General features: G+C 40.2%; 1 protein-coding gene across 2 annotated transcripts in view; it reads right to left on the reverse strand.

Annotated features, from left to right (window-relative positions):
• The window catches only part of PDGFA (platelet derived growth factor subunit A), a 43,128-nt gene extending 17,412 nt beyond the window's left edge, over positions 1–25,716 (reverse strand). For both annotated transcript variants that reach the window (XR_012219908.1, XM_073543097.1), the window contains exons 1-4: positions 25,042–25,716; positions 22,470–22,566; positions 12,260–12,379; positions 10,991–11,178 (exon numbers count right to left, since the gene is read on the reverse strand). Coding sequence is in view for 1 of the 2 variants with exons in the window: in XM_073543097.1 (XP_073399198.1) it covers positions 10,991–11,178; positions 12,260–12,379; positions 22,470–22,566; positions 25,042–25,104 (468 nt within the window). In the remaining variant the exon portion in view is untranslated. The remainder of the gene's footprint in view (positions 1–10,990; positions 11,179–12,259; positions 12,380–22,469; positions 22,567–25,041) is intronic.
• Between the last annotated feature and the right edge of the window lie 201 nt (positions 25,717–25,917).

The raw sequence follows: 25,917 nt of genomic DNA on the forward strand, positions 1-25,917 counted from the left end.
TAATAAAAAAAATAAAAAATATAGTTATTCTCACCTTCCGATGTCCCGTTCAGCCATCCTGCCTCTCTCCACGCTCCGGTCCCAGTGATCCTTTGCACGAATGACCGCGAGACTTTGTTATCCCTCGAGACCGTGACATCTCGCGGTCATTCGTGCAAAGGATCACTGGGACCGGAGCGTGGAGAGAGGCAGGATGGCTAAACGGGACGTCGGAAGGTGAGAATAACTATATTTGTTATTTTGATTTTATTTTCTACAGCGATGACGGGCGCTCAGCATCGCTGTGCTGATCGCTGGTGAAGCTGTCTGTGTGACAGCTCACCAGCGATCACATAGCGACTTACTAGCGATCCTGACACCTTCATATCGGTGTCGGGATCGCTGGTAAGTCGCTTAGTGTGACGGGGCCTTTACACTAGCAATGACAGAGAAAGGATTCAGAAGGCTCTAGATAAGATTGAACAGTGTGTAGTGACTAATAGAATGGTATTTAACAGGGAGAAATGCAAGATTCTACATCTGGGCAAAAAAAAGGGAAAATTACATCTACAGAATGGAAGGAATAGAACTAACCAACAGCACGTGTGAAAAAGACTTGGGTATACCAATAGATCACAGACTGCACATGAGTCAACAGTGTGATGCAGCAGCAAAAAAGGCAAACCGTTCTGGGATGTATTAAGAGACGCATAGAGTCTAGATCACATGAAATAATTATCTCCCTCTACTCCTCTTTGGTCAGGCCTCATCTGGAATACTGTGTCCAGTTTCAGGTACCACATTTGTTTGTTTGTTTTTAAAAAGACATTGAAAAACTGGAGCAAGTTCAGAGAAGAGCTACCAGGATCGTGAGCGTTATGCAAATTACATCATACGAGAAATGGTTAAAGGATCTGGGAATGTTTAGCTTGCAAAAAAGAAGCTAAGAGGAGACTTAATAGCGGTCTATCTGAAGGGCTGTCACACTGTAGAGGGATCATCCTTATTCTCATTTGCACATGGAAACACGAGAAGCCATGTAATGAGCTTCACAAATAAGTTACAGCATACCAAGAGTAAAATAAAGTATAATTAAAATTAGATCTACACTGTCATTGATATCTAGTTCTCAACAACATAAGAAATCAAAACCAGGTACTATATAAAAAACAAAAACAAAGTGGTTTTCACCAGTAGTCAGACTGGTTGTATCTGACACTAAGCATTCAGTCACTGCCCTTTTTGTCAACAGGACATGGAGTCTTTCATTAGCCCTGCAAACAATAGTCTTATAGCCAGACAGTAACAGAAAAAAGTCAAACTTAAGGCATTTTCCAGGGCTGTCAGATTTCCATAGAAAAAGTCAAAGCTGTATGTGACAAGTATGAATGCCTTGCAAGAAGGTCAACTTTGGGTCTAAGTAATATGTTTTAGCTTCTTTTATAGTGAATGCGCCTCTGTTAATGCTTTTCAAGATGCTGGGTAAATTTGACTCATCCGGCATGAAAGAAAGCCTAATCTGCAAAACTCTCAAAGATCAAATGATGATTAAGACTTAAGAGCCAAGATACAGACAGCAAAATCTCTAATTATCGAGCCAAGCAGTGTTGGATTTAACAGGATATCTAGGAAAGTCCCTTTTCTCCAATGTGGTCTTTTAGCAGAGGAAAAAAACAAACAAAAAATGCACAGTTGCAAAAATTCACCATTATCATTTAGAAGTAGCTTAGTCTTACAAGCCGTTAATCTCTCTACGGACCCTCTATTCTCCAACACAGTTCAAGACAAACCTATGACTCATCTTTTTTTTTTTTTTTTTACTTACCGGCCAAGATCAACCCATCACCATAAAAGGTGAAGTCTTGGAGGCTTCTAATAATTTAATGTTGGATTTAGAAGTTGGGACTTTTTCCCCCTAGCCTTCTGAAATCAATTTATACCTTATCTTTTTACATTCTTTTACCCTCAAAGCTAAAAATGAAAAAAAAGAAAGGAAAAAAGCTGGAAACACAAATATGTACACAGCCTTTTCAACCATACTTGAGTATTTGTCAAAAGGAGAAAAGACTAAGAAAAACTACAATGTCTAGCTGATAAATACAGCTGCTAACCTATGGTGCCCTCTTATGTACTCTCTACCCTCATCCAAATACCAATAGATAAAGCCCTTTTGTAGAAAGGTAGTCTGTTGTTGGTAACTCTTGAAAAGTACCATGGTGGACATAACAATATCAACACAGGAGATCTGGAGAGCTTCTTTGTGCAGCCTCTTTTGACAGTGTCATTTTCTTTTAAGAAGTTCTTTCCTTCCCCCCCCCCTTTATCCAAGGACAGAGAATTCAGAAAGCTGGTCAAATCCTTTACTGCAGGCTCTATACATGTCCCTCAGACATCAGCTGTTACTGGGGTAAAAATGAGCCATCCAGAATTTCAAGATAGAAGGTCAAGAAAGACACAAAGTTGGACAAGGTTTCCTCACAGATTAGAAGAGAAGTCATATATGACATTTATCGAATTCTCCTGGAAAACAGCTGTCAAGAGAGACTTAAGACCCCTTTTTGAAGGCTACCAACCGATATGGCCCTTGGTTTGCAAGAAATATGTTGAATTCAGCTTCTGTTGCAGAAAGCCATGATGATTAAGTGGCAAGAGGTCTTTCAACTTTACTCGCGACCCACTATTAAAAATGTGGCAGTACAGTCAGCTAAGTTATTAAGGTTTTGCTGGCAGCAACCATTTGCTTAAAATTACACAGGCTAGCAGCCAATGAAGAGTAGAGATTAGTATGTGGAGTTAGATAATCAGACGTTATTACAAGGGGAAACAAGCTGCTCATGGTATAATGATTATTTTATGTACGGCATCAGTAACTGCACAGTTCTCACACTATTAAATCAGATTTATGGTCCAACCTAAAGCCGAAAATGTTGCGCCTCATTATAAAAGATGTAATCAAGCTACTTCTACTGGCTGAGAAAGACATTTAATAATTCATTGTGTTCACTGTAACACACAGGGAATGAGCAAAGTATCGGACAACCATAACATGGATGCATTTTAGCAATTTATATGGGAAAAACCTGGTGACAGGTTCCCTTTTAAGTAAAGTCAGGTTAGCACCTGTAAGCCCTATGCAGCAGCATTCTAGAAAGCAGTCTATATGTCCCCAACGCTCCCTCCATAAAACAAAAATTAGCTTTTATTATACTCATGTAGGGGCCGTCCTGTCCAGTCTTGATCTGGCGCCTACTCTTCTTGCTTTGTGTGGATGACTCCTCCTACGTCATCAACACAGTGTCCTCAGCATTGCTCTCCAGCACAGGTATTCTTCTCTACCCTGTCGAGGGCAGAGCAAAATATTGTAGTGCGCATACAGCGACGCTCTTTGGCCTTTCCCCATGCATGCGCATTACAGTACTTTGCCCTCAGAAGGTCAGAGAAGTGTACTTTCGCAGGAGCGAGAAGCCAAGGACACTGTGGATGACGTAGAACACAATAGCCAAAGAAGAGAGGTACCGCAAGAACAAGAACAGCAACACTTATCACACCGGACCATCCTGTAGGAGAGTATTGTAAAAGCCAATTTTATTTTTATGGAGATCACAATGGGGACTTCTAGACAGCATTCTAGAATGCTGTCACATACAGCTTACAGGTGCTGGCTCTACTTTATATGGGAAAAACATGGTGACAGGTTCCCTTTAAATATTTTTTGTAGTTCTACTGGACCAAAGAGATCACATTAGTTTAATTTTGATGGGGACCAAAGTCAGCAGAGCACATCCAATATCAACTGACATCCAATGTGTATGTGGGCCTCTGTTATGAATGGGTCACCGAGGAGGAACAACAAAATCTAAGTCCCAGAAAAACAGAGAGGTTCGTAACTATGCAGATTGCAGATCCCTGATCTTAACCACACAACTAACAGTAGCAGTGGAGCGTTCCTACGATGTTCCTAGACGCCTCGTCACCGCTGGAGGACTACATAAACCTAAAGCAAGAAAAGGGAAAACTAACTGCCCCATAGCAGACCCCAAAGGAATAGACAGCCCCCACACATGTATTGACGGTGAAGCAAGATGAAAACACAAACACAGGCAGGAAAATAGGCTGAGCAAATGATGGGGCCCGACTAACTAGAAAGGAAAGCCACTGTCTGCAATCTGCCAAAAAACCCTACCAAAATAATGTTCAACACGTCTGATAGCAAAATTAACCCTGAAGTCACTAGACTTCTCCCATTATATCAGCACTCTGAAATATTCTGAAACAGAGCAAAAAGAGGCCAATCTAATAAGGGACAAAAGGCAAATTGGCAACTACAGATAAATAGGAGTGGAAGTTCAGCATAGCCCCAGCTGGGGCAAGCTGACCACACAGGAAACTGAATTGACCAACAAGCGCAAGTGTGAACATTAGAAAAAAAACAAACTTAACTTGAGAAGACTGGAAGAGAGCTGAAGTCCAAGACCTGAGAAGCAGACTGAATCACCAGCACTACCATAGGGCGTCGGCTGTCTTATATCCAGTCTGATACTCCGGAGATCCAATCGTTATCCTCCTCATCAGGTGGCAGATCATTACCACTTAAACCAACCTCACTACCTCCTGTCACCACCAGAAGGAGAACGAGAATGGAAGGAGAACTCTTAACTGGTGGAGCAGAAAATGAGCTTATAACAGGCCTCCCAACAAGAGCGTCAGAGAAGTGAAGTATCAGGCAGTAGAAATTCAATGGCCGATCCTTTTGTTCTTCCTCACAATAAGCCACTGCCAAAAGGAATCTGGCAGCGGCTCTCAGAGAACACAGAAGCACTCAGGTCTAGCATTCTGGTGCATGTGGTAGTTAGGAGAAAGCTGTCAGCCGGACGATCATTCAGCCAAAATCTATCTAATGTATATGAAAGCCTTTATATTTGGTTCAGTATTGTTAATCCCCATGTACACAATGCAAACATTCTGAAGCAATTTTCAGTTGAGGGAACTCACAAGTAACATGACAAGAAATTAAAACTAACTGTAGAGACTGGCCACACTGCTCTCTGGTGGTGTTCGTGCTTGAGGATGTGGTCCTCCAGATTTAGTGAAAGTAAAAAACTTCAGCACCGAATAAAACAAAAAGGTAGTACTTGTATCTTGTCTTTTTTGGTGCTGAGGTCTTTTTTTTTTTTTACTTTCACCAAGTAATTAAAACTACTCAGACATAGGTGAACTGTGGACTATTAAATGATCACCGCTCAGCAAACAATTAGCCAACTAGTGTACATTTTAGATGCTAGATCTTAAAGGTGTCTGTTTCAAGCAAAAGTTTCCAGGACACTTCCTATAGTGAAAATCAATATAAAAGTCACAGGATCAATTTATCGTGCGCCCCTCAGACTCATGTTACACTAGAATATAAAATTAAAATTTTTTTTTAAAGAAATATACCAATATATACCATGACATGGACTGAAAAAGTTCTCCTTCAATTAAGTGAAGGTCTGTTAGATATGCCATTATTTAAACTGAGTCTCATCACGAGATGAGCAGGCACAGACACTAGGTGCACCCTGGACATGAGCGGGCAGTAGAGTGCACCTTCTGACTTTTCTCCATCTATCTTTACCCTCCTCCGTCAAGCAAGAAATAAGTGGGAGGCAATCGATGGAGAACAAGTAGGTGGGAAGGTGCCCTAAATTGCTACGTCATGGCAATGTTTGTGCTGAGTGATTGTAATTGGTTTGAACAGTTATCTTACTTTATAAGGTAGAATGAATTATACCAGCACACTGTAACGAGATTGGCAAGACATAGTATACTTACAAAGTTTAACACCAACTAACAACTGGTTGAATTGAATAGTTTCAAATTTCTTCTCAAGCGTTGCTACAATCATGCTCAATAAAGAAAAATCCATTGCAGATCACAGCACGTTGGGTCATCCACCCCTAGTTCTCGCTCAAACATATTCCAGACTTTACTACTCAGCGAGGTCATTACATGAACATATTTGACTAGAATTATACCCTAGATCACAATACACCTTCTTGTTCCTCTAGGGCCATCTATTCAGATTCCAGATGTGGTTGATCTCTTTTAAGCTTTCTGTCTTTTGAAACTACTTAACCCTTATACTATGAAATACCTTACGACATACACTGCCTAATAACCTGAAAGAACCTTTTTTTTTGCACAATTCCACTGAATGAATATTTAAAATATTTACTCCAAGAGCAATTAGGTCAATTCTTTAGAAGGCAAATTGGTTATTTACGCAACATAGTGTATAAGTTATGGCTGATAACTTTAAAGAACCAAAAAAATTCTCAGGTATGGTTTTTAGACTAAGGCCAAATTTGGATATCTACAGACCGCAGTAAACACTATCAGTGTTTAAAACAAGATTATGGCCATCCTTACCACCAATACAAAAATTCTGAGTCAAATTTTTTACAATTTGGCCACCCACAACAATTTTTTGAGGGTTTGCATCAGTACATGTAAATAACATGCCTGTGAACATTTTATTTTCATTTTATTGTGAAGCAAACAAGTAGGACAAATTGACTGAAAAATTCAGGTGTGCATTCACTTCTAAAGTCAGGACTTTTTAAAGCTTTCTTTCTATACTACACATCGCTTTGGATAAGTCTCTCAGCTTTCCACATCTTGCTACTAGGATTGCTACTAGGATTTATTCCCATTCCTCAAGGCAACACAGCTCCAGCTCCTTCAAGTTAGATGGTTTCCTCTGGGCTTTGACTAGGCCACGCCAAAACATTTACACGTTTCCACTTAAAGTACTTAAGTGTTGCTTTACCAGTATCCTTTGAGTCATTGTCTTGTAGGAAGGTGAACCTCCATCCCAGTCTCAAATCACTGACAGACTGAAAAAGGTTTAGCTCAAGAATATCCTTGAGTTTATCATCATCCATCTTCCCCTCGACTCAGACCTTTTTCCCTATCCCTGCTGCCGAAAAACATCCCCACAGCATGGTGCTGCCACCACGTTTCACTGTAGGGATGGTGTTCTTGGGGTGGTGAGCTGTGCTGGTTTGGCACCAGATATAGCGTTTACCTTGGTGGCCAAAAGGTTCAATTTTGGTCTCATCTGACCACAGCACCTTCCTCCATACAATTGGGGAGTCTCCCACATGTCTTTTGGTAAACTCAAAACGAACCTTACAATGTTTGTGTGAAAGTAAAGACTTTGTTCTACCCACTGTTCCATAAAGGCCACCTTTATGCAATGTACAGTTAATTGTGGTGTTATTGACAGATATTCCAGCCTCTGCTTGGGAAATCTACAGCTCCTTCAAGGTTACAATTGGCCTCTGTGCTGTCTCTGATTAATGCCCTCCTTGCCCGTGCTGAGAACTTTGGTGGACAGTCCTCTCTTAGCAGATTTGTTGTGGTTTCTTCTTCATTCAATTTGATAATAATGGATTTGATGGTTCTCCGGGGGGGGGGGGCTTGGATTATGAGAGATTAGGGTTTCTTTTTTTCTGTTTTTTTTTTATGTATCCAACCCCTGACTTGTACGCAACAACTTTGCCCCTGACTTGTTTGGAGATCTCCTTGGTCTTCATGATGTTTGGTTAGTGGTGCCTCTTGCTTAATGTTTTTGAAGCCTCAGTGGCCTTTCAGAAAAGGTAAAGTGTATATACTGACAGACCATGTGACACTAAGATTGCACACAGGGGGACTTCCTTTCACGAAGCATTGGACTTATGAAGGCAATTGCTTGCATCGGAAATGTTTTAGGGGCAGATATATATGTACATGCCAATTTTTAGTTATTTGATCACATAAAAATATAGGCATAAAATTAAATTTTATCACTTCACCAACAAACTATTTAGTGCTGATGCAGGAGTAATTCAGAGACACCACATTTTCATGAACGAAGCACCTCCTACAAGTCCTGAGCACCTCTGCCACAGATGTACACCAATCTCAGATTGGAGTACATTTCTGGCAAAATTTACACTAAACTAAGAAACTTTAGAGTTGCGCAAAAAAAAGTTGGAATGATTACAAAAAGGGTCAGGTTTTGTCAAAAGCTGCCCTTAAAATGGCAAACAAATCCCTAATATTTTCCATTAGAGCAAGGAAAGCTGTAATGATTCAGAAAAATAAAACTATGGGGGTGGGGGGAGTTGAGATCCAACAACAAATAACAGTATTATAATACATCAGATGAAGTATTCAGAGAACAGTCCTAGGACATTGCATATCTAAATTAATATCACCACTTGCCGATCCGATAAGTATGGGTTATCTTCAAAAGAGACTCAAATACGGAATTCAAGTCGGGTTCTGGAATCCACATCTACAAACCAAGCAAGTATCAGAGGTCCAAGTTCCAAGAACAAGGCAACTATTTGAGAAACCAAAAATGCGTCTCTGAAGTTAATCATAACCCATGCTTTACTACTGATGAATGCACAATATGATGTGGTATCCTGACTCTATTAGACCCAACTGATGTGGAAATGATGCAGTACCATAAATATAATTCAGAACATCTCAAACATTAATCATCTCCAGCAAACATCCAGAAGGAAATCTGCATCAAAAGAGCAAGTCTGGCATCATCTCTTTCATTAGATGCAGGGAGTCACAGACAGGGCATTTATAGAATGAATCATTGCTATGTGAGGTGGTGGGTTGGTCAAGTACATGAAGAATGGGGGAAATATTCTGGAGACAGTAGACTCTGAAAAGGTCAATGAGCTAAATTTGGGTGGCATGTAGACTATTTGTGGGAGTGGATTAGGAAGCAAAAAGACAAAACACTTAATCAATATAACACTAGGTGCTACAGCCCAGAAGGACTTGGATACCAACCATTGTGCCTATGGTTTGTCACTAATATGACTAGAATGTCAATACAGAGTCAATATTTTTGCCCTGAAAGTTCATTTATAGATCAATTATACAAAGCAACAAATTTCCGCTCCAAAAGTGTTGGCTTTTAATTAAATTACCGTAATTCCATTCCTTATATTTTTTTAAAAAAGGGACCTCAAAAGTAGATTTGTATTAGGTAACAAATCTGGTTTTCACAAAATATTAGACAGTTTCAATTATAATTATCTACGTACACCTCAATCCATGGACAAAGCCAAGGCAAGTAGAATGAGGGGAGCCTTGTAACGTAGACTTCTAAACCAAGGATTACGTCTAGTGCTGTTCTAAAGTAGCACGCCTACAACGAAGGCTCTGATCAAGTTGACATCCTCTTTAAAAATGGTACTTTCTGCAATAGTCCTTCAAATTCATTTCCTAAACTTTCCAAGGACAGAAAGTTATTTTAAGTTACTGAGCCACTCTATAATTACACTTTGAAGGGAAAAAAAAAACGTTAAGGTTGCCAACTTGATGTAAAAGATGCAGCCAGATGCCCTTGCGGGAACAGTCGACGTTATCATTTATTGATCTTTGGATGTGCCTGTGTACTCAGCCAACAATTAATTTCTATGATCTCAGTACCTTGTCATTATAAAAAGGCCTTTATTTTAATTAAAAAAAAAAAGGAAGTCTTGATAAAACTAGACATTGTGCAAACAGTCAAGAAAGTTAAACATTCCAGGAAAATGGATAGACCCAATAGCATATAACACTTTCCACCACATCCTGCGTGACTCTCCGGTACAATTTACTAAATGACGCCACACAAAAGCCCTTCAAGTCCCAAGTCCAGAATTAGAAAACGCTGCTTGTCAACTGCATAAAGCCCCAAGAAAGAGGCGGGTGTTGCGGTGTACACTGTGCTCCTTTGTCTACGTTGGGAGGTGAAGGGGTGAGCTTCCAGTTTCAAGTATTAAACACCCTTTCTCCCAACATGCTCTTTGACCTTCTGTCCTTTAACATCAGTGGGATAAATTAGCTGAAGTTTGTTCCAACGTTACATATCCGCTATACCACACAGAAATAAAAATGGATATTCTCGATTGTTATTCATCAGGATTTTGTAAAATCCTTGGTAAAATTACATTCTCCCATAAAAAAAAAAAAAAAAAAAAAAGAGCAAAACATAAAATATAGAATTTAGCTCAAATTATAAAAGATAAGAAAAATACAAAGCTAAAGTAGTAATATCTAGAAAAAAAAAAAAAAAAACAATCGACCAGTATGCATTTTCCAGTGTTATGGCTGACTAATCTGTCAAAAGTACAGCATATAGCTACTGGTGACACCTACATTTCTCTGTTCTTTATATACTGTAGCTCCACTATATTCCACATCTCGCATTAGTCCATTCCCTATAGGCCAATTCATTTATACTATAGGGTCAGTTTCGTAGGATACCAGTTAACTCAAGCATGTTCAAGACATAGAACTTTACATACAAACTCCATGCGAATGTTTTTCCCTTGACTGGATTCAATACTATGGCCAATGTAAGCACTCCAGTAAGTAAAAAAATAAATAATGTGCTGCTGTGACTCAATTAACTAATATCTTAATTCAGATTAGAATGTGGATCATTCCTTAAAAATCAATAAAGAATGGGTACGGTGTTAAGGTACTTCTTCAACAAATATCCGGAAAGGTCCAATATGCCAAAAGCGAGGTAATCAGGAAATATAGGTCATCGATATATCAGAACGAATGTCTTGGGATCAGCCTTGGGAAGTGAAGAATTTGAACTAAACAGATTTAGTCTAACACGTAATTTAGTAAATCAAAGATATCCATGTAGAGTAGCAAAGGAACTCAAAAATAGATGGATCCACAAACGGATCCTTCAGATCATGACTCTAGAATGAGCTCCAAAAGTCCAAACAGAAGACAACCCCATTGGAGGCAAAGTCATCATTTGTGGTTTATTCTTGCTCAAAACACATTTAATGGCAACATCAAGCAGAAAACAAAAAGGTTAAAATTATAAAATAATGGTGTGTAGGCTACCAAAATCACTCAAACCAATAGTGGGGAACTGACAGATCCAACCATGGACTGATGTCCCAAGACAAAAATGACCCAGGCCAGGTCAAGAGCTGGATGACAATCTGCCTACCTTAACACTCCGGTGGTGTATTCTTGATGGTTGGCATTTAACACTGCTGGTATTACAGCAGCCTGTGCAACGTTTCACCTCCACACAAGGTGGCCATATCAGAAAGTTTGCAGATGTTGGGTCAATTTGGCTACGAGGTATCTCGTAAATAACAGTCCTTGTTTTGCAGACTGCAGGGACAGCTTCCTCTGTTAAAAAAAAAAATAAAATTGTTGAAATCATCATCATCTTTTGCACGTTGGGTTCATTTTTTTTTTTTTAAATCTCCCCTCTATGCCCAAGGAAAAAAAAACATTCAACTGCAGTAATATAGAGCTACTTATTTCAGATTATTTGCACCCATCATACAATTTAAGTATCAAGCAAAGTTATGACTAAGCAAAACACCTGCTGCAATCTCAGTCATACAATCTGTCACCCATGTCTTGCTAAATATATACTCTCAGCAAGTGTGAAAGTTAAAGTCTATGTGCACGTAGATAATCATTCATACTGAATCATCCAAGGCCATCTCTCCAGACAACCTCCACAATGAATCGTTGCTCGTAGGAATGAAAACAGTCAATTAGGTTCCGCAATAAATACTTCTGAAAGGCAGAGCCACCATATGGCTTCGATATTTACATGTAGGTGGTGATATTGTCAATCAAGACTATAACTAGCCAACATCTACTAAAGACAGCCAACAGAACAAATCCATAATAAAACAAAATATAAAAGTGCTCCATAAAATTGCAACCAAAAAATTATTATATGAAGGATTCATGGTAATTGGAACCAAAGGTTAATGATGGGAGCGGTCAAAATCTTAAAAATGACCATGTTGTTGCATCTCCATGCTCCAAAGAAGAGTTGGGTCTGTAGACTTCCTAGTGCAATATACAACGATGTCCTGACAGTTTTTCCTAAGAAAATACCCACCAGCTACCAGCACTGGATAAGACACTGTTTAAAAGGTCAATTATTAATGGTGGAAAACTTGTTTTACGATTGGGATTATCCATGGAGCGTCAGGAGAGTCCAAGAAGATTGCATTTTCTATGCAAAATTATTGGGTCCATAAGTTAAAGGTCACAATATTGGTACCATCCCTTGGCACCTACAAGGGCTATTAGTTTGCGTCGTCTATCAGAATTAATAGGGCGTAGAGCTTAGAGTTCTGTAGACTTGATAATATAAGGTCATGCCATATTCAATCCTGACTGATGATACTTTATGAAAAAATGAGATAGGAGTGATTAAAAAAAACAAAAATCAAAATTCTCTCACCAACACTTCGCTTCCTTCGGATAGGCACAGACCTCTTCTCTTGAACATGTTTATTGTGATGGAAGTTGCGCGTTGGCGTTTTTACGTTTCCTCCTGTTCCTCCCGATAGATCAGAAGGTACTAAAAGGGAGGAAAAAAAAACACACACATTACAAAGATAACAATGTACAATATATGCAGGTTAAGTCCCATGTAAATACAGTAAAAGCAAAAATCGCAACTAACGTGGGCAGCACAACCACATAGGGTTCACACTATCTAAAAATCTAAAAAGTTTGCGTAGAAATGCACATATACGTTTGTACTTTTCCTTCCTTCTGAAACATTGGCATAAAACAAAACAAAACGAAAAAAAAAAAAACGGGTGGTTCGTTTTTCAAAAACAAAAGTATAAGACCACATTTATCCAGTGCCCATCGTATGTCCTTAAATTATATTATGAATGCAGTTCCTGGCAATCTGACCGCCTACAAATTTCAGTAATGATATGGCCTACAAAAATGCTTTACTCAAGACTACCACAATATGATGTCCACACTGGTAGTAACTGTTTAACAATAGTTTCATGGAGGTCAATGAATGGTAACAGTGCAATTCAAGAAATAGTGACAGTGCAGTTGTCACTCTAGAAATGTCAAGGATCCTACCACATAAGCCACAGTTGCATTCTCAGTCAACATTTTTTTTGTTCCAGAAATCACTCATCAACAAGCAACAGGTTAGAATATCACAAAACCTCTACCCACAGTAGAACTTGTTCTATAACACCCTGATCTTTAGAGCAGTTGTCCAGGATTAGGCGAACATGGCTGCTTTCTTCTCCAGAATGACGCCCCATCTGTTCAGTTTGTAAGTGGTATTGCAGCTCAGCCACATCCACTTAATTGGAACCAAGATGCAATACATGACTACCTATGAACAGTTATAGTATGGGATCTAGGAGAAGATGTCCAGGATTACAAAAACATGGCCAACACATTTCAGTAATGATGGGGGGGGGGGGGCAAAACATTTTGACACAGAAGAATATTGAGAGTAGGGTAAATAATAACCTTGGCAGGCACATACTGGGAAACATTTCATTGCATGAGGCCTGGTCACTGGACCTAATGCGACATCATTATGCACATTACAGGGCTTAGCAAATAGCAGAGGCCCCTAGGATGCCAGGTGCATAAGTGGCGCTCCGAGGCAGCCAAGCTTCAAACAGTGACAGCTGAAATATTCTTTTTGGTTTATTTATAATAACACTTATTATATATTCTCCAGAAAAAATACAGTGAAGATGGAGGTATCACTCATGTGCTGCTAATATCAAAATAACAGTGAAGTGAAAACATTTTTTTTTTTTTTTTTTTTAAACAGGTTTAAAAGTCAAAGCGTTTTCAGGTCACGCAGGACCTCTTCATCAGGATAAATCAGGTTAGTCCTGATGAAGAGGTCCTGCGTGACCTCGAAACGAGTTGACTTTTAAACCTGTTTAATAAAAAAATGTTTTAACTTCACTGTTATTTTGATATCAGCAGTGCATGAGTGATACCGCCATCTTCTCTCTGTATTCATGGTCGTCTTCTTTGACCAGTATCTGTGTTATATGCCCGTTATGTGTTGCCATTCAGCAACCTAGCAAGGTAAATGAATTCTCTCCTTTACCCGGAAACCCCTTAGTCATTGGATAAGACCCTATTGTGCTTTTTCTTTCCCAGTTTTTTTCTCCAGAATAAATAAACATGGTCGGCTTACATTTAAAAAAAAATTTTCCACCCAGTTGTATTGCGGTAGGTCACAGGCCACAACATAGAAGACAAAGTAACTGACGCTAGTCAGAAGCCATGAGTCAAACGTTTGGGCATCAGATACCAAGAGAGCACATTGTAAACTAAAGGGGAAAGACAAAGGCGTAGTCAGGTCACAGTCCAAGATCAGAATACCAGGAAGATAGCAGATCAGGAAAAAAAAAGGGCTAGGCAAACAGATGGTCAGAACGAGGTCCAAGACTAGGCAGCAATAGATGAACAATCAGAGCACAGGATACAAGGCAAAGAACCACCAAGCAAATGTTATAATTGGCAGAGATTTGGGGCTGACATCTAGCCAAGTAGCTGGGTGATAATTTAGAACAGAGAAAACCAGAAGGAAGCTCAGCACCTCCCAATCTCAGATTGGATGGCTGAGCAGTCTATCAAAATACTGACAGCTCAGCAAGTCCCTGCACTAAATTGGACAACAGAGTTGTCACTCACTGCATCCATGGCACACCAAGCGGAGGAATCGTGACACTACCGTGTTAGCGATTCAGATGCTGCGCAGATTTGTTGCAGTAACAAACCGGTGGATCCAATCACAGCAACCTCATACATAAAAATGTTTGAGATATTGTCCTGGTGAAGGGGGTTCCGTGAAACCCATAATTAAGTTGACTATACAACATATTTGAGTGGCCTTTGTACCCCTACTTTGCTACCTTGTCTTCTATTCATCACATGGGCAGAGGATCTGGAGGTCGGGGAAGGGATCAAGAGCAGCAGCTAACACATCCTAGAGAACCAACAAAAGGTGTCATTGTCCTACACACAATATCTAAAATTGTGAGGGAAACCCAAGAGACGGCTCCTTCCGAGTCACGCACGGTGTGGCCATTTTTGATCACTTGATTTACCCAGTGTCACCTTGATGTAGTTCTAGCCTTACTTCTATTCTACAGAGTCTTAGCTTTGTAGTATGACACAATAAAAAAAAAAAAAAAGAAAAGTGAACAATTTTAATTTCAATAATATTTTTAACTGGTTTATGGTCTTCATTATACTGTCTAGTAAAATTCAAGATCCATCACCATTTTTACATTCTTTGCTGCAGATAATTCTGCAGGCAATGTTTGTCTCAGTCATTACCCTCGACATAAAAAGCTTTGATCCAGCATCCATGGCTTCCATATTCTACATATCTTATTCTGCTTTAGACGCTCTAGGAGGTGGGGGGGGGCAAGATGTTGCCAACGGTTGATTTAGAATGCTTTTTTGGAAAGTGCCCAAATAGTTTCACTTAAATTTTTTATACCCTGATGTACTGACAATGTTTAGAGAATGGATAAAATATACGACAATTAGTTCTGTAATGTATCTGAAAATGCAACTTGATCGTTACCAACAAAATGGCAAAATGGAGGCGCGCCAAGTAAACAAGACAAAAAAAAGAAATTAGGTGCTCCTACGTGGAATGACTAGGTATTGGCATTCGTTTTAACATCTGCCAAAAAATGCAATTACTTTTTTCAGAAGCCCAGAATGGAGTCGCCTTGCATTGATCTATGGGCCCAAGTAGACAAAACAAGATTAAGCTCACAATAACTCACATAGATCAACAGGGAACAAAAATAAATTACAAAAATTCACATTATATTCATGTTAATCTAATCTAGCAATAGCCAAGCCAGTTTTTTATTTTTTGGGGGGAGATTCCATTTCAGCTACCACTTAAGAAACAGTATTCGGGAATCTGAGGGCTCACAATCTGTCAAAATTATCTTTTTTGTCCAGAGGAACCAATCACAGTGCAGCTTTCATTTCTAATGTGGCTTTGTTGACATGAAAGCTGTACTGCGACTGGTTGGTATGGCCGTCAAGAGCAAATTTTATGATCAGACACATTATAATGGGCCTCATTTATCCAAACTGTTTGAAAGAAACACGGTCTTTGTTGGCCACAGCAACCAATCACAGTGCAGCTTTTATTTCAACAAAGCAGTTAAGAAATGAAAGCTAGCCTGTCATTGGCTGCTATGGACAATACAGGCAGTGGTCCCTACTCATAAAGCACCTTCAAATGTTGCAAAACGTCTGCAACTTGGCGATTTTTACACCAGTCTTAGCCAAAAATGAGTGAAGCATGAATGAACAGGGCGAGACTAAGCCTGCCTGTCTAATTCATCAAAATGTACGCTGCTTTAGGGGTGTACAATTCACCACAACCTAGGCCTGACTGATGTAACATTTCTGGCAACATAGTTTAAATTATTCAGGCCAAGTGCTTGCTTGGGGAAAATTTTTGATAATTGAGGCCTACTGAATAAGCCTGATCAGAAAATCTGGCCTTGTTGCCCATAACAACCAGTCACAGTGCAGCTTTCATTTCAACTAAGCCATATAAGAAATGAAAGCTGCACTGTGATTGGATGCTATGAACGATAGCAACCACAGTGCTGCCTTCATCTTAATACAGCCATATGTATACTCACCATCAGTTTTGCCAGACCTTTTTCCCCTGAAAATAAATTACTAAGCAGGGTCCTTAAGTGTCCCCAAGACGTCAGTTCCTGTAATAAATGGTTAAAAAACACAAGATGTGCCAAAACGATGCTACGTAGATATCAGAACCACCTTCAATGGCCAAGGTACTTGCATATCTGTCAGGCTAAAAGTTATTTTAGGTAGTCCTCAACTCTCGTGTAATTACATTCTGTATATAGCACGTCCCAACCGAATCTCTTCCTGCCCCGCTGTCATTTTATTTTAGCAGTGGATAAAAATGTCACTCGCTTCCTCGGCTCGGCTTCAAATCGCGGCATGATAAGGCTTTAATGCCACATTGCAAGTTATGACATAAGCTTTGGAAGGTCAGGCCTTATGCAAACTAATCCAGGTCATATGCCGCCATTTTCCTGAATACAACAATGCTTTTTAATTGCATATTATATTTATCAGACGTTGTTGGATCAGCATTGTCCTAGAAGTAACCGGGCGATGCATTTTATGCCTGAGATCAGTCGCACATCAGATTGTAATTCATTCCTCTTTTCTCCACTAGGAGGCGACACTAAGACCTGCTGTATATATTTCTATAGTAAGGGGTCTGCAAATGGTTAGTGGAAAGGACCACAACAGTATGGTAAGGGTATCATACTTTTGGAAATAGGCTATATATATATTTATTTTAATTTTATATATTTTTTCCACTTTTTTCTTGGTAATCGAACCTTGCTGCTTGCAGACAATGTTAAAAATTTAACATATTTCCACTGCATACACTACCAGAGTAACACTATATGCAGACAAGATCCATCTTCATGAATAAATCAAGTAATGACGTTGGAGATGGTATACGTGCCAAGGAAGATTACAGAGGTTTCTTGCGGCTTCACATTTTTATAATTATACATAACCCAAAGGCAGTGTAATAGTCATACTCCAAGTTCACACTGGGGGAGGTTGTCATATTACAAAAGTTAAAAAAAATACATAGCAGTTAAAGGGGGTGTCCATATTATTTTGTCGTGTGTGTTGGGGGTGGGGCACTTCCTAACATACAAGTATTACACATCTTCCAAGTTTTAGCGAAGCCATCCACACCTGCTGCACTGCCCTCCTAGTCTCAGAATGGCTACTGATGGCGGAGCATGTGACCAGACCGGCCCATCAGTGAACTACCAATTAAAAAACAGCTTTCCCCATGCAGTGTTTTTCCTTGGAGGAAGCGGATCACAGGTTCGGTCACATGCTCCTCCATCAGTGGACACTGAGAAGTTGAAAGCAGTGCAGCCTGTGACTAAGGCCGGTTTCACACGTCAGTATCTCCGGTACGTGTGGTGACAGTTTTCTCACGTACCGGAGACACTGACGTACGTAGACCCATTTAAATGAATGGGTGTATGTACGTGTCAGCGTGTTTTGACAGACCGTGTGCAAAACACACTGACATGCCAGTTTTTGAGCAACAGCACGGATCACACGGACCTATGAAAGTCAATGGGTCCGTGTAAACACGTACCGCACATGGATGGCATCCGTGTGCGTTTTAAAAGTCATAGGGTTAACATTGAAACAAATTGTTTCAATACACGGATGCCACAAAAATGTGACAAATTGACACACGGACTCCTCCGGTAACGGTTTTTCCGGTACAGGAAACATCAGGCGTGTGAAACCGGCCTAAGATAGCACTAAACAAAAGGAGTAGACCATGTAATACTTAAATATTAGTAAGTGCCATAATAGTTACGTCTCAGTCATATCTGTGAAAAAAAAAAAAGGGGGTCCGCCTATTTAACTACTCAAGAAGTAAGTAAACCACTTGATATACGCAAAACTTTTGTTTTCCATAGTTTAGGGTCACATGGCAGGTCGCCCTCTCAGATTCTTTCTTAGCCCAACTAGTAGCCACACGCATTGTGTGGAGACTCAGGGCTAGTTTTAAACAAAAAAAGGTCTACGGACACAAAAGCAGGCCCCTTTAACACATGTAATACCCCCATACCAGCAACAACATAAGGCAGTCATACAGAACCAATGACAGTGTCCAAATCATGTCTAGTAAGAATTAATATGCCCTAAAAAGCCTACTTAATACAAAACCACTTGCCAAATAGAAGTATGCACCTTAAAGGAAATCCATCAGAAAAATCAACCTTCCTAAGCTGTCTATGTGGACATGCTGGTCATAGAAAATCGACTCAAACGATACCTTGATATTTTAAATTTGATGAATGGTTCCGAGAGAAATCCACAATTTTCAAATATGTAAATGAGCTTAAAAGATCTCTAGGAAAGACCCTACTCTGGAAGAGAGGTTTTGAGCTCATTTACACATTAAAAAAAGTGATCTTCTCTGGAATCTTTCATTAAATTACAGATATCAAGGTATCATTCGATTCAACTTTCTATGCTCTTTATGTCTTTATAGATGGTGCAAGAGGGTTTTTTTCTTCCTTTATTCCATTGCTAGTTTACATTAAGGAATACCGACAGTGAAGATGAATTCCAGAATATCTTAATATACGTTTCTTTGTTCTAAAAGAGTGAATCTAAAAGGAGGGAAAGTAGAAAGAAAGAAGCTATAAGGGAGTGTTCACAGAGTCTTTCACATGGATTTTGGTGCAAAATAATTGTGTAACCAAAGTGAAGAACACCAAGAAAACATGTCCCATTGACGTACATATGGCCTCTTTTTCTGCCCACATCCCCGACATATAGCTCTATTGAACAGGACCTATGTCCATACATATGGGTAGTTCAAATCTGCCTCAACATCTTTGGTTTCTACTGCAGAATGAGGTTTGGACTGGCCAACGGGAGAATCCTCCGGTGGGCCACTGTCCAAGAGTGAACCACCACCCTCTTATACAAGCGGTACTTGGCACAATGTACTGGAATCACTACGTACAGACAAAGACAACATGTTATTCATCCAATGATCTACCAGTCCATTGTTATATACATTTGTGATTGAGGATAAGCTCACATTTGCATGTAGCCGAGAAGTGGGACCCTGGAGTTAGTTACTAGTGGGTAGAGATGAGCGAATTTGTTCGGATTCGGTCCCGAATACGATCGGATTCGAATACTGTTTTTGCAATATTCAAATACAGCGGAACGTCAGAGTCAATGGGAGTAGAAATTACCGAATATGTTCGGAACTGATCATAAGACATACGTTCGGCCCGAATATGTCAAAATCAGATTCAGGGCCAAAATACGAACAAATTCGCTCATATCTACTAGTAGGCCCTTGGCAACCCAGTCTGACAATGCGCGATACACAGGTTACATATTTGGAGTAGATCTTTCTGCAACGTTGTAGGTGGATTTTATGCAAATTTAACAAACCAACCCCTTGTGAACATATCCAAGTCTTTTCTAAGCGAACCAGAGGAAAAAAAAACAAAACAAAAAAAAAAAAAAAAAAAAAACACACAACCAAAAATAAACCAAACTGTACTCGAAACATCCATCCCATCGAATATAGAATTTGACAGTGCATTGGGCCTAGGGAACATCGGTGCATCTCTCCACTGCTCGGTCCATGCATCCATCTCCTCTGCTGATGTCACATCTGCACATTTTTTTACCATATGGACAGAGAAATGTTACCATGTTTAATTGGAAGTTCAGCATTATTTCCCTCCTTTCAAGATAAAAGCTTCTTTTATCTTAAACATGCACAATCAGCTGTCTGGGACCGCAGTGCTTCATTACCTGCTCAAAGCTCAGTGGCAAAAGGGAGGTTGTGAAGCAGAAAACCTGGCCTATACGAACAGACCTGCAATTATGCCCACGGTAAAGGATGTGTGAATGAAGCAAGGAGCTTTCTGTGTCCTACAGCCCTGCTAGACAATTGTTTGGATCCAAGGGAAATTAGCCTTGCAGTCTTGTTACAACAGGCTTCCCGATCCTCCACCACTGATTTGTTTAATACCCTACAAATAATTGCTTTTTATTATTTATGACTACGGCCAAAGTTGGGGAGGTCCCAACACGACATCAAAAGCAACACAGACTAAAATCGCTAAAGGCATGCACTCAACAGAAGCTACCACCCCGACGTTATCAAAGAGCCTTGCCTATTCATTAGAGACACCGTCATAACACGGCTATTGTCAACTATCTTTTCACCACCAGGCATAATCTCTCTCTGGTTCATAGCTCAGAAAAAGGAGAAAAACAAAAAACATTGCTGTCAACAGGTAGACGGCTATAAAAAATATATATATATCTGGTGCCAGAAAATCCTGGATAATTGGAATAATTATTACATTTCTTCCCTAAGGCTTTATAAAAAAATATTGGGTAATTTTGTTACAAAAGAAGTGGGGGTTTTGGGGGGGGGTTTGTTTTTTTTTCAAAATGTAACTCCCAATTTTGAAACACATCAGATGAGGGCAAGCTGCTAAAAAGTGGAATGGTGGTTGAGACGATCTACCATGATCGCTATGGGGGACAATTTTGGAGATTAACTGGGGGCGGGGGGGTGAGTTCAAGTTGTCCCTTTCTAGAAGTTGGGTACAAGAACCCAAAAGATCAGACTATTGGTAAATTTTAAGGGTTATAAGTAATTCCTGGCCAAGTTGGAATACAGCCATGAAGCCAATCCATGTAGACTACCCATTCTAAAAGTTGACGTTGTCATCTCCTCCACATACATCAGCATGTAAGATCCAAGGTGGCTTCAAGAAAACTTAGGGTCAGGAGTATCTCTCGTAGTAATAAGAAATATTTCTTGTAAACCATTCTGAAACAATTATCTGGCATGGATTCCGTTCCACGCTATATATCAGCGTTTCCCCAAACAGCCAGCCCTCATGGCTCCCCAACAGGTCATGTTCTCAGGATTCCCTTACTATTGCACAAGTGGTTGAAAAGTATCATCAAGGCATCAGGAATTCTCTTACACAGGCAAAACTCTGGAAATCCTGAAAACATGACCTGTGGGGGGCGGTGAGGACTGGAGTTTAGGAAACAACTTCTATATATGATTAGATTCCACAATCAAACATTTTTTTTAACACCCCCGTGCTGACCCACACGAAGATCGACAAAGTGCCCAAAATTAATCCCCAATATTTTTCAAAGCAATGCAAACCGTTTTGTTAGTGCACATATAACATATCAATAGTGCCACATTAAAACAAAAAAACAAAAAAAAAAAACAAGAATTGGTGCAAGGTATTCATCATAGATGAAGACATGATTTCCAAAATGAGTCAGTGATCAGTCTCATTCTATAAATGCACTTTGATATATTTTCTTTTTTACCCCAAATCAGAAATGGAAACAAAGCAAAAAGGGGTTTCCATATCTGGTTTTCCATTCTACGACAGGACATGGGCTAAAGAAAAAACGACGAGTCAGATCTGTGTATTTACTTAAAATGCATCAACGTAAAGAAGAACCCATAAAAAGCCAAATCTGTTGACAAGCGTCCCAGAAACCTCTTCCCCCATTCATAACTACGGCACTTTTTTTTGTCAATTGTGACACATTGTGTCGTACTAAACAAGAAAATATTTTTTTTTGTAACGTCCATTGATACGTTCGGATCGTTACAAGTTGACATTTCCTTTCGAAAGCAACAGATGGCCGGTAAAATACACCACCACTGAAACCATTACCTTCGCAGCCTCTTCCACCAACGCCTTTTCTTCGGAGACAAGGCAATGAACATGAACACAGGTCACCTTTTATACCGCCATCTCCCAATGCCTGGGCCTCTTTTCTCCAAAAGAGAGAAGTCAAGTCACACCCACCCATTATAAGCCCTGTTAGATTATCAATAGCTCAGCTGCCCTTTTATTGGCCCAGAATCTGACCTTTATTCTGCACGTTTAACCATTTGTGAGCAACTAAAGAGGAAAAAAATAAAATAAAATAAGGGATCGTAGGGTAACCACATTCATAAACCAGAGATAAACATGAGAAGGTAAAAAGGAAATTGAATTTACCTACGGAATCAATCTCCAGGAGGCGCTGTAGGTCGCTGATGGTGTGGATTTCACTGTGAGCCAGTTTCTCGATCAGCTCCTGAGGGATCTCTGCTTCCTTAATGCAGCCAGGGAAGAAACACATTTTCAAAAAAAAAAATACAGTTCATAGACACTTCCCAATGATAATCCACTCCCACTATTTAATCTACGGCAAACATGCCAGATCCTCCCTTAGAACTAAGCGTGCATTGCTTGCGAGACTGAGAAGAACCTCCAGCAGAGAGGGACAAAAAAAAAGTACCTAAGAAGGGATGGAGGGGGTTGCCCCCGATTCAAAATATGTGGAGAAGATCCAATTATTCTCAATATCAAAAAAAAAAAAAAAAAAAAAAAAAAAAAAAGGGAAGAGGGGACGAACGTCTCCCAAAAAACTAAACGTCACCCAAAAACAAAACGTCACCACCTCACATTCTCAAAAGGAGTCAATAAAAATGTCATTTCCCCTGCCCTTTTTTTTACTACTAGGGGGAGCGGAGGACTTGAAATCAAGTCAGTTGTATAACAGAAGCAAACTAGACTTGCAAAAAAAAAAAAAAAAAAAAGGTGTCTGTGTTTTCTCTAAAGGGAGAATGTCAGCAGTCTGGAAGGCAAGACATAAAGGCAAGAAATGGAAAATCAGCTCACTGTGTCCTACTCTATAGCTAAAGGGCAAGCAGAAAACGTCAGAACTAACCAGTGCGTGGGGCCTAGTCAGATACCATCAGCAATACTGACCTCTTTATTAAAAAAAAAAAATAAATTGCTAGCTCTTCAGTCAAATAATTACGTGCATTAGTGTTTTTTAACCCTTTAAGTTCTAAGGATTCCTATTTATAGTTATACAATCCTCTACATGTAAGCCCACCCACCCCCCTATAACCTCAGTCACTGAAGTGGTTGCACGGTTTAGGTAGTTCAACCTGTAGTAGCGTTATATGAAAGAAACAAGTAGAGGCTTTGAAGATCACCACATGAGGCGGGTACAGAAAACAAAACTCCTTGAGGAAAAAGCCCACAGGCAGGTAATGGCTACCATTTAGCCATGAAGTCAACAAGGGATTTTTTTTTCTTTTTTTTTGTATTGAACGGTGGGGGCTCACAGACAAGCAACCACCAAAACCTGCACTACAGTCTGCAGGTGATCTGAAAAAAAAAAAAAAACAAAAAAAAAAAAAAACACAACACTTTAAGGATGGAAGACAAAAAAAAAAATAAATAAAATTCATAGATCACTTCCATCAAAAAGAAAGCACCAGGATTGGACTTTTCCCCTTGACGAAAGCCAGGGATATAATCTAGTGTATAAGAAAAGCAGAGCCTTAAAAGTTTACCAGCTATGCCCCAGTTCTCACATGTTATGGGGGCATGGTTCACTGTGCAAAGGACTACGGATCCGTCTGTGCTGGAGGACGCCCATCATGCCATAGGAGCAGCTACACCCAGCTAAAAACTGTTTAATGAAACCTTAACATTGAAACAAAATGTAACATCACTATAATAAAAGATGTAAATAAAAATAGTAAATGTAGCAACAATAAAAAAAAATAAATGCATCATCCTTGAACTTGATCTTGGGTAGTAGGATATTTTTTATATAATTCCTTGAGATTCTAATGCAAGGCAAAGGCAAATATTAGCAATATCCCCCCCCCCTCTAAACACTACAAACTGCAATGCCATTACATTTCAGTTCATTTTCTTCCCCATTAGGATCCTTCAAATCCCCATTAATTATAGCTTGGTAACTTTTGTACCCAAGACAGATGTGCCCGGCGAGGATCTATGACACTGGAGCACATGTGTGGTAGGGCCTTCCACATAGTACTGTACGAGAAGGAAGGGTGGAAAATAGCATTTCGAAGTCCAATGTGCTTGAACATGCCCTAATCTTGTCTAGGCATGGACTCAGAATGTGGTTCACTGCACTAGTCAATGGCGTGTATACTACTACCTAGGACTTCGTTAGTAAAGCCACCATGGGAGGCCAATGCAGAAAAGGCTGCACCAGAACCACTTGGGGGAGGCTGTAGGAACATCTGCATCTACTGCAGAACCTCCTGGGAAACAGAACTGTCAATTATCCTACACATCTGATGAAATTATGGAAATATAGAATTGGCAGAAGAAAAAAAAAATAAATGAAATTTAGAATATTTTCAGGCCATAGTCTAGAAAGGATGGAGAAGCATAGTCATGAGGACAATGGGCACCTTTGATGCCCAACGCAGTTTAGTAGGAAAATGGGGGTGTTGGCAGACATATAAAAGGTTGGATGTTGGTTAGACTTTACTAGACTTTAATGTGCATGGTTACTTTAAAGTCTGCAACTTGCCCAAGTGCAGGTGACTGGCAGCATGGTTATGGCATGAAGCTCCTCAAGATCTGAGGTTCTGGTGAGTCAAGGATTAGCACTATAGGTCTTTCCAGCCCTGCCCTTAGTGCAAGTGTGAGGAAGGCTGCTGGTGCATGGGAGGCAGTGTAGGCAATGCACACAGTGCTGTACAAACAAGGTTCTCTGCACAAGGAACATATAGAGAAGATGAAGACCTACCTCGCAGAATGAAGAAGACAGGTAGCAGACGCCTAGAAGCAAAATCCAAGCCCAGCTCGTCATTGCGTTCTGCTGCACTTATTACTGAATGACAATGCAATGTCTTGATGTAGGAGCTGCAGAACTGCTCCTGTGTCTGGGGGAGTCAGTACCATCCCTTAGAGGGGGATCAACACCCCACCAATGTGTTGGATCTGCTGGACGTTTGGAGGGGTTGGGTGGGTTCTCCAGGACCAACCTGCTTCTCTCTTTCTCCTTTTTTTTTTTTGCAGATGGGTTGATCTCTACCAGGCAATAAGGCTCAGGGTCTGCATGTTGTGCACTGATCAGACCAACATAAAAGCCCAAGGAGGCAGCTCTAGATCTCCACTGAAACGCCCATCACCTGTCTGCATGGAGCTCCTATGGACCCCCCTCCCTTCCCAATCATTACATGCACAAAGGCAGCGAGCACTGGGTCTGTCTCAGAGGAAGAGGCACAAGGAACCAAGTTTTCCAACACTAGATCTTCTGCACAGTGGTCAGTGAGGCAGCAGCTCCCTGGAGTCCCACCTGGATGGAAAACGCTATAAATCCCAGAGCGAGGAAGCAGCAGCAGGGTGAACCAGTAACTCCAGAGGGATGTCAGCTGCTCACAGCTCTCTGCTGCTGGGAGAGCGAAATAATCTGGAGCAAGAGATTATACAGCATTGCCAACCTCCATGCACCGCCCCCTCTGCCTGTACTAAGCAACACCACCACAAACAGCCAAGTGGTGGGCAGGTTCTCAACACTGCCTGCCTGTCAGCTACACACTGCCTGCCAGTCACCGGCTATGGAGGTTAGGGGGGCAGCCTGTCACTAGCTATGGAGATTAGGGGGCAGCTAGGCATTGCC

The sequence above is a fragment of the Dendrobates tinctorius genome, unplaced genomic scaffold (genome assembly GCF_039654945.1).
Source record: "Dendrobates tinctorius isolate UK_male_01 unplaced genomic scaffold, ASM3965494v1 ptg000129l, whole genome shotgun sequence".
Taxonomy (NCBI): domain Eukaryota; kingdom Metazoa; phylum Chordata; class Amphibia; order Anura; family Dendrobatidae; genus Dendrobates; species Dendrobates tinctorius.